Source organism: Palaemon carinicauda, chromosome 15, assembly GCF_036898095.1.
Source record: "Palaemon carinicauda isolate YSFRI2023 chromosome 15, ASM3689809v2, whole genome shotgun sequence".
Lineage (NCBI taxonomy): Eukaryota > Metazoa > Arthropoda > Malacostraca > Decapoda > Palaemonidae > Palaemon > Palaemon carinicauda.
The window spans coordinates 75413063-75423503 of NC_090739.1; the positions used below are offsets into that span (position 1 = coordinate 75413063).

General features: G+C 36.9%; 1 protein-coding gene across 1 annotated transcript in view; it reads left to right on the forward strand.

Moving 5' to 3' along the window:
• LOC137654016 (M protein, serotype 2.1-like) overlaps window positions 1–6970 on the forward strand; it is an 84452-nt gene extending 77482 nt beyond the window's left edge. The window contains exon 4 of the mRNA XM_068387649.1: window positions 6727–6970. Coding sequence (XP_068243750.1) covers window positions 6727–6970 — 244 coding nt within the window. The remainder of the gene's footprint in view (window positions 1–6726) is intronic.
• The last annotated feature ends 3471 nt before the right edge of the window (window positions 6971–10441 follow it).

The window sequence follows — 10441 nt, forward strand, 5'->3', positions numbered from 1 at the left end:
TATATATATATATATTAATGTGCATGTATGATTTCCTAAGATCAGCCAAGCTATACCTGATATAATAATTTATTTATAAAAGGTGATATGGAACTGACTGTTGATTCTTTTTCTCAATCCATACGTTCAAAGTCTAAGAGATTCATATGAAGGAAATGCATTAAATATTACTATTATTATTATCATTATCATTATTATAACTATTATTATTGTTATTATTATTATTATTATCATTATTATTATTATTATTATTATTATTATTATTGTTGTTGTTGTTGTTGTTGTTTTGTGTTAAGATATCAATAAAAATCACAAAGATAATTTTGAAATGAAACCTATTGTCTGCTTTTATTACCATTTTTAATTTGCCAAACTTCTTGAAACTTGAAAGCTCCAAGCAAAAGAAAAGCAGACTCAATCAAGGTAGCTTAAAACATCCTATTGAAGGAATATTCTTCCCAAATCATAACTTATTTTCATCCAGTCAAGCCCCTTGGAGTGTACGAGGAAGCCAGACTTATGCTGGCACGGTTGCCTCCTCCTTCGAGGCTAAGCCTAACGCAGACGAAATGGAGGTAATTCACCCCATAAGTTTTGTACCTCTCGTCTTTATAAATACAAATTAGTGCACATTCTATCGTCTTTTTCACTGTCTACCACAGTGGCTGACTTTTCCTATTACTGATAAAGAAAAAATTAGAAATATATCAATAGGTTTTCGCTCTTTTAGTTTGAAATTTCGTTGATTTTAAGTTTAATTTTTGTCATAAAAACAAAACAATATTAAGAGACAAAATTAAGTGTTCTTTGGTTCAATTTTCTAGAATAATGAAGAAAATAGTTTAGCCTAAAATTTCAACTACCGCAGAATTGTGAATATTATGCTGCCAAGCATAATATTCATAATTTATTTCGGTTTATTGTCTTAGAATTATGACAGCATTCATAAAACATCAGAATTACTGGGAACTTCTTGCAGCGTCTAGCATCTCGTAGACTTGGGCATCAGGCATAATTCGTTTGGGTAGCGACCGCTCCCCCCCCCCACCCTTTCTCTCTCTCTCTCTCTCTCTCTCTCTCTCTCTCTCTCTCCACCGTAGGCCTTTTCTGCCCTGGCTCTATCGACGCCACCCCAAACCATCTATCACTAACATTCCTGTTTTGTCATTTTGGTTATCCTTTCATTTTCCATAAATTTATTTTGTTTCTAAACTCACTCGTCTACCCTACATAGTTATCCCCTCTTTGAACGAAGTGCCACCGATCTCAATTAGTTTTGATTAAATTCTCTGCATCTGTTAAATTTCTTGCGAGTCAAAAGTTTCAACCATTGGTGTGTAGGACCCTTAGAGCTTGTCTTCTACTTAATCTCAGTCAGACTGTTGGTCCTACCGAGTCTGCCCTCCCAATTTTCTTCCCACGAAACGTTCTCCTCGACCCTTGTGATGCTCAATAGACTCGCCACTTCTCCCACCCAAATATTATTATTATTATTATTATTATTATTAGTATTATTATCATTATTATTATTATTATTATTATTATTATTATTATCATTATTATTATTATTATTATTGTTATTATTATTACTATTATCATTATCATTATTATTATTATTATTATCATCATCATCATTATATTTATTATTATTATTATTATTATTATTATTATTACTAGCAGAGCTACAACCCTAGTTGGAAAAGCAAGATGCTAAATAGCCAGTGAGGAAAGGAAATAAGGAAATAAATAAACGATATGAGAAAAAATTAACAATGAAATATTTCAAAAACAATAACAACATCAAAACAGATATGGATATATAAACTATAAAAAAGACTTATGTCGGCCTGTTCAACATAAAGACAAATGTGGCAAGTTTGAACTGTTGAAGTGCTACTGATTCAACTACCCTATTACGAAGATCATTCCACAACTTGGTCACAGCTGGAATAAAACTTCTAGAACACAGTACTATGTACTATTGAGCCTCATGATGGAGAAGTCCTGACTATTAGAATTAACTGCCTGCCTAGTATTACGAACAGGATGGAACTATCCGGGAAGATCTGAATGTAAAGGGTGGTCAGAATTATGAAAAATCTTATGCAACTTGCATAATGAACTAATTGAACGACGGTGCCAGAGATTAATATCTAGATCAGGAATAAAAAATTTAATAGACCGTAAGTTTCATCTTTCCTCATACACCTGACAACACTGAAATTACTAAACACTTCTTTGCTCAACGGGCTAATTACTGTACTGTGGCTACTTTCCTCTTGGTAAGGGTAAAAGAGACTCTTTAGCTATGGTAAGCAGCTATTCTAGAAGAACACTACAAAACCATTGTTCTTTAGTCTTGAGTAGTGCCATAGCCTCTGTACCATAGTCTTCCGCTGTCTTGGGTTAGAGTTCTCTTGCTTGAGGGTACACTCGGGCACACTGTTCTGTCTTGTTTCTCTTCCTCTTGTTTTGTTAAAGTTTATATATTGTATAAAGGAGATATTTATTTTAATGGTGCTACTCTTCTTAAAAAAAATTATTTTTCCTTGTTTCCTTTCCTCACTCGGCTATTTTCCCTGCTGGAGTCCCTGAGCTTATGGCATCCTGCTTTTCCAGCTAGGGTTGTACCTTAGCAAGTAATAATAATAATAATCATAATAATAATAGTAATAATAATAATAATAATAATAATAGAAAAAATCATCTCTGAAGGTCACAGCCGAAATGTTTCTTTGATTTCTTTCGTCATATTGTCTCTTACAAAAGTTATTTTATTATTTTTGTTGGCAGATCAACATGCTCGCTATATTTTCTTGTTATCAGTTTGTTTTATCATTTCTTTAGTGATACAATAACCATTTACCTTCTTGTTATTTTTTTTTATTTTATCTTTGTGTTCTTCCTTTATTTCTTTTTCCTTATTTGTTTCCCTTCCCAGTAGTGTTGCAGCTTTGCTAATAATAATAATAATAATAATAATAATAATAATAATAATAATAATAATAATAATAATAATACAGGAGAATGGAACAATTTCATACATCTAACTTTTATTTTGAAATTAGTCTTTCGACATACACTAGAACTTCTTTGTTGATATGGATGACAACGTAACAGTTTTAAAGAAGATTCTGCAAAAGAGGACTCAAGAGTTCTTACTAAAGTATCAATATATTTATCGATTACCACAGCTGCCTTCGCATCGACCTCTTGTGATTTTTCCGGGGTGTTTTACGGCATTCGCTCAATATTTTGTTACCGAATACAGTGCTTCCTCTAAAAGTAGGTCTACCTTTAAATCTACCATTTGAATTTTTTTTTTTTTTTTTTTTTTTTTTTTTTTTTTTGTCGTTACATAGGTCTTCACTTTTGCCCAAATATGTTCAACTGGATTATATTGGCAAAAGTTTGGAGGAAGACGAATAACATTGTGACCATTTTCTACTGGAATTTTAGCAATCACGTAAGCGTTATCAATATTTAGGGAGTATTCCTTCACCATTTCCAAAAGTTGACATTTTAACGTATTGTCTCATGGTGATACGGTTTTTGGATGAGCCATTATTTTTGTGCCTTATTGTTTGATGCTGTTGGAGGTTTCTCTAATTTTGCTCTATGATAAGATGCGTTACCATTACAATTATGGAAGATGGAAATATATTCGGTAGCAACTGCTTTCGGAACCATTATTCAAAATAACGTCGCTGTTCATTTGATCGTGATAGGAGTTTTGCTTAAATTGGTTGCTTCTGTTGTGTTAAAAAAAATAGAAACATCAGTAAGGGGATCTTATTTTTATTTTTCTAAAGCAAAATATTTCGAATAATTATAAACAATCTAACCAGTAAGTAGCCTACTGTTACTCTGTATGGGGATTGATTACCTCCCATTCTGGATGACAAAAAGTTAATGATGCTTTTTGTATGTCTCCCTTAATTGGCTATAATCTTTGAGGCATTTCTATTAAAGCGTTTGTAGTTACCCCCCTCTCTCTCTCTCTCTCTCTCTCTCTCTCTCTCTCTCTCTCTCTCTCTTCTACATCTGGATGTGGAAATCAAGCGGCAAGCTACTTTCGCTGCAGGTGGTTCCTGCCAGTTCCTGCCAGCAAGGGATACTTTCTGACAAACGTCGATTAATGAATGTCCAACGCTGACCTGAGAAACTATATCGGAAAAGTGGCAATTTTGTGTCTCGTTTCTTTGTAGTACGACTCTATAATGATACAAAACAATGACAATTTGAAGTTGAGTTTTTATATAATTAAAGTTTACCAGTTAAAGCTATTGTATCCATCATAACTATCAATGACAACCTTTTCTCTTTATTTTCGAAACACAATGTCGGAAATATGGCAATGTGTGTTTTTGTCTTTAGGTACATATCAATCTTCGTGAATCGTTGTGGACTTTTGTGTCAATTTCCCCACGCATATTGCCGTGTGAAGCCCATGCACCTGAAGCACATGACTGGAATCTATTCGAGATGATAAAAGAAAACAATTCTTGACAATTACACGCGTCCTACAATAATTATCTACCTCGCCGTTATCACAAAACCTTAAATGACCGAGTCTGTGGCTTCTAACGAGTCATATAATTCGCTAATAGGCCTATACAATATTTTGTATTCAATACGAAAATCAATTTTTGTTCTACTACTGCGAAGTCAGCAATACATGCACGATGCATACGTGCACTGTCATATAAATTATTTTCTATTCCGATGAGGGGGTAACTTGCAAACAGGGGGGTTTAGCTTAAGACTGGGTTCAAACTACCCCCGGTTATCTGAAACCGGTTTAAAATTACCGGGGGGAAGCTAGAAACTGGGAGGAAGCTTGAAACCTGGGAGGATTAATACTACACCGGGTCATATCACTCCTCCATCCTCCCAAACAGCGCCCTTCTTTCAATTCCCTCCCCTCAACCACAACCCCCACTAGCGCCTCCCGTGACCACAGCCCCTCTTTCTCTCCCGTTCCTCACAGGCCTATTCCTACTTTTCTACTCTTAACAACCTGATTCGGGGGAGCGACGCTCTCTCAGCTTGCTTTCCTTGTTCCTCTACCCTGGTCTGGTGCTCAGAGTTCTGCCCAGGAACCACGGTTTGCATTCCTTGCGACCCTATGGCTTCCCTTTGTCTTTTAATATGAATAAAGAGAAATCCACGGAAGATATGTTGATGAGAAACTGCAATCTATTACCCTATGACTACAAAGCTAGTCTCGTTTGTACTGAGAAACTAAGGAGCAAAAGATATGAACTAATTCATTTTTTTTTGTGAGATAAATATAGAAATTTAAGGGCAAGTGAAAAATTAAGATTTTTCTTAAAGGTATGGAGAGAAATTTTTGTAACAACCCGTGTGGGATGAGGACTTAAAAAATTTATAAGTTTCGTGTTTTGTAAATATTCATAAATATTAGAAAATATTTATAAATATTTACAAAAGACGAATTATCGTATTTCATCACATTTTTACGATGATTTATGTATTTTTTATAAGCGCCTTAGAGATCTCAATCACATTCTCAATATATCCTACGTAACATGGTTGCTTTATTTGAACAACGTTCTGTTTAATCTATAAATTGCCATTGAAACTTGCGTGAAAATATGCCTTAGCAACCACATATTCACCAACCAAACAAAATGAACTCAAATTTTAATTATATTTTTCTCAAAGGAGTTAGTAAAACCATACACTTCAAAAGCAACAAATGTCTGAATCCTAGAAGTCTCTTCGTTTATCCTCTGTATAGCCATATAAAGTCCCAACCAAACGCCGGCCGAATGTGGGACCTGTTATCCTATGTGCGCGCACAGTACTTTAGGGGTTAATTCCTTCTCACTCTCCTGAGTCTCCTCAGTGATAAGTTGCCCGGGCTCTCGTCCTTTGTCGGCCATTCCCACAGATTCCTCACTATGTTTCTGTTTGGTACTTTCGTTCGTTGTATTTTACCATATTTTTTCCATAAGATTAAGGTGGATATCCTTCGTGTTAGTTATTCTAAATTTGCACAACTATTCTCTCTCTCTCTCTCTCTCTCTCTCTCCACACACACACACACACACACACACATATATATATATATATATATATGTGTGTGTGTGTGTGTGTATATATATATATATATATATATAAAATCATCCCCTACGCCTATGGACGCAAAGGGCCTCGGTTAGATTTCGCCAGTCGTCTCTATCTTGATATTTTAATTCGGATCTTGTCAAAATTAGCGAAGCCAACATTTCCATGTCAAGAATAATGAACCCCATTAACCTCATGTCAAGAATAACGAACCCGATAATGATTGGGTTCGCTAATCTTGACATGGTAAATGAAGGGGAAAATATTGGAAATATGAATGATCACTTTTTCATGGAAGAAAAATTAACAAGTAAAAACATTTGTATCAAAACTAATATCTTAAGACTCTTCTAAGCCTAAAACCAGACTTACTTTACTTTAAGGGCTTCTTGTCTGGTCTTATACGGCAGGGGTACCATACGCTCTACGTGACCTTCAATCATTTTATCCTGTTCGTTCGAAAACATTCAACATTTCCCACCGCATATTGCTCATTTATTGTCAAATCCACACTATCAAAGCACTTGGAGAAAAAGAGAGGCACGGGCTCTTGCACACATGTGTGTTTTTTAAGTGTGTTTTGGGTTTGTAGGTGGTTTGGATTATGGGATAATCTGCAACTTTTATTTGTAGGTGGTTTGGGATGTCGGTTAAGGATAATCTGCAACTTTTATTAATTATCAACTTAGCTTCCCTTATTTCTCGAGGAGTCCCTGCTTCTTTTAGGTCAAATGAAGAGGAAGAAGATGCCGGAGGGGAGAAAGCGTCCTCCTCAAAGGAATCCACTGGCTCCCGTCGTTCAGTTGGAGAAAAGGAGGTACAACAAGTCCCGATGGTTGAAGAGCTCGGGAAGGAGTTAGGAAATGTTTTAGTTTGAAAACCTTAATATCTTAATATACTCCCCCCAAATAATGGTTTCACAGCCTTTGTGTGTAAGAGAGAGAGAGAGAGAGAGAGAGAGAGAGAGAGAGAGAGAGAGAGAGAGAGGAGAGAGAGAGAGAGAGAGAGCAGAATCTGTGAAATTAGGAGCATGTCCAAGAATGTGTGTTGGATATAAGCGAATATTTTTTAACGATTTTTAATCTTTCTCACACTTAACATGTAAAGTATGTAAGATACGTCTCTCTCTCTCTCTCTCTCTCTCTCTCTCTCTCTCTCTCTCTCTCTCTCTCTCTCTCTCCTGCCTACTTTCAGTCGTTCTTAATTTATCACTTTCTAGAGCCTAGGCCTTCCCAAGTCTCCTTTGCGCCTCCTCTCGAGATATTTAATCTTACACGACTTTCTCAACTGATAATTCTGTTCTCCTTCCTCCCTGCGTCGTCTCCGTGTGCAAGCCTAAAGTTCCTAAACCATTTTTATATCTCGGCTTCAATTCCTTTTAGTCACGCTGCCTTCTCTTGGCCGAGGTACCCAAGCGCTTCCCCTCCGCCAGAGGTCGAGAAGAACCCCACTATCAGGTTTCTTGACTCTGCTGTAATTCATCCCCGCCCCTATGCTCTATTTTCTTTAAAATCATTGTGCTTTTAGAATGTTGAGTGCCGCCATTTCCTCCAATCAATCTGTAGCTTTATTAAGGCACGTCTGCGATAAAGCTTAAATATTACTTCAGGTGGATCAGGCCTCTTTCTGCTTTTTTTTCTTTTTTCTGTCGGTCTTTCAAGTTTCTCCTGTAGGCCGACGCCATAAAGCGTCTTTCTTCTCCCCACATTGGTCGTCTAATCCACCCTCCTTTTCTCCCCCTTCCCCTGCCCCTGCTCCTGCCACTGCCCCTACAGCCAGCCCTTGCCCCTAACCCTGACCTTACCACCAGACATTCCCCTGCTTCTACCACCAGCCATTTCCTCCTTATTCGTACTCAGTCACCCCTCTTTGGTCTTTATGTTTCTCGTGTATACCCAACAACCTCTTGGTCCAAGAAGCCTGTGAAAAACTTCCATCCCTCCCTCCCTTCAACGCTGTGGCCCAGCTAAGCTGCCCAGCGACTGTTTAGGCCTAACTAGATTTTTCTTGCGGCCTGCCATCTGTAGTTAAAATTACTTCATTTATAAGATACTTCATCAATTCGTAGCGTTTTTGTAAGAAGAATGAGTCAAGCGTATGTGTTTCAATGACACTAGAAGATTTACAGAATGAACTATGCAGGCAATTCACCAAGATCATATTCCCAATGATTTTTCTTCCTTTTCTTCTTTCGTGTAACCTGTCTGGCCGACCATCACATCGGGCAGTTGGGGCCATCGGGCTGTTTTGCACCCCCTACTCTCTCTCTCTCTCTCTCTCCTCTCTCTCTTCTCTCTCTCTCTCTCTCTCTCTCTCTCTCTCTCTGTTCCAACTTGAATTCTACAGAAGCCAAGCCTAGTTGCTACGATGTGTAATATGTACCCAATGAACTCTCTCTCTCTCTCTCTCTCTCTCTCTCTCTCTCTCTCTGTTCCAACTTAAATTCTACAGAAGCCAAGCCTAGTTGCTACGATGTGTAATATGTACCCAATGAACTCTCTCTCTCTCTCTCTCTCTCTCTCTCTCTCTCTCTCTCTCTCTCTCTCTCTCTCTCTCTCCACAGAAGCCAAGCCTAGTTACTACGGTGTGTAATATGTACCCAATGAACTCTCTCTCTCTCTCTCTCTCTCTCTCTCTCTCTCTCTCTCTCTCTCTCTCTCTCTCTCTCTCTCTCTCTGTGAAATAGTCATTCCCGAAACTATTTATAAAGATCATTATTTTCTTAATTTGTAATATTCCAAATGATATATCTTTCTTAACGATCTCATATTATGACTTTCTCGATAACACTTCGCACAAACTCGATGATTGTATGGCTGATCTGAAGGATCTAGACATCTTCACATTGTTTATAAGTCTACATAAGTGTTGTATGATACTTAACATAACGTTCAAAGAATACAGTGATATTCTTGAATTTCTTGGGAGCAAATGAATGGCAAGCAGTTTTGCATAATTATATCAAGTCGGAGAAAAGGTCATTTAAATTGTAAATAAACATAATATGACTTTTCAGACGAAAGAAATATCGACATTTCGAATTTGATATTCATTACTGTCTCGTCAACAGGAATTTAAAAAAGAAAATAATATTTTTTTATAAGAAACTCATGTTAAACCGAAACGAGACAAAATTGCCATACAGTATATACAGAAAAATACCGAATAATAGCGATTTAGCCAAATCCCATTCATGATCACTTGCATTCAAATTTGCAAGTTAGCCGAAAATACCCATAGAATCATTCACAAGAGGCAACTACGAATTCCCAAAACTCAACTTTGAAAATCATGAGAGATCCAACAACAATGGCCTCCTATTACTCGGGATCAGTCACTGCCATTTCTGTCTGGTGTTCTTCAGGGTTTACCATTAGCTATGGTCCTCATGCCCTCAGCCTCCGTGCTTCCCCTATCAGTTTTCTTATCTGTTTATTATGTATCCTACTTCTACAGGATTCACTATTTAAACTTGCAATTTGAAATAGCACTAGATATAAAGATCTGCTGCAGTAGAGTTGTAGGCTATTATGGAAAACTTAAACGGCAAGTTTTAATCTATTCCTACTTTTTCTTCGTCATAATAACATAAATAATTCTCCCAGTAATATCGTGGCGTCTTAGCATTTATGACTTGGAATATCCTACACATAAATTTATATAAATTCCTCCCAAGGGTTCTTTTCATTGTCGCTGCGACAGGGCAGATGTATCCCGAGGAATTTGGCGCCTACAAGTGGAAAGGGTTAAGGAGTTGAATTTCAATGGAGAGATATTAAGTTTTAGGCACATAGACCTAGGTTGGGTGGGAGTGCCGAGTTACGGCCATAATGGAAGTGACATAGCTGACATCTGTTAATAAAAGCCTAGGCCTTTCTATTTTTGTTTTTAAATGGAATGTCCGTGTATGAAGGGGAATGTAAGGAGACTTTTATCTAAGATCAGGAGGACATAACGAGAAGAGTCATTAACATAGTATAGTTTTATGATGGGTCTCCAGAAAGTAGACTTCCACTTTACCTCTTAAAAATACGAAAACACGATGAACAAGAGAGAGAGAGAGAGAGAGAGAGAGGAGAAGAGGCTAGTAAGGGTGATTTATTTCACAGAAAAAGTACTTTGATTAAAAAAAATTATCTCTCTCTCTCTCTCTCTCTCTCTCTCTCTCTCTCTCTCTCTCTCTCTCTCTCTCTCTCTTTCTCTTAGTAATGGTTATCCAAGACCCATTTCCACTCCACTCATATAGAAAAATTTCTTTTTGTCCACATTAAGTAAGACTCGTCATCATTCTTCAAATTCCCCAATATTAACATAATCTTTATCTCAATTCCTGCTTTTAATCTACCTC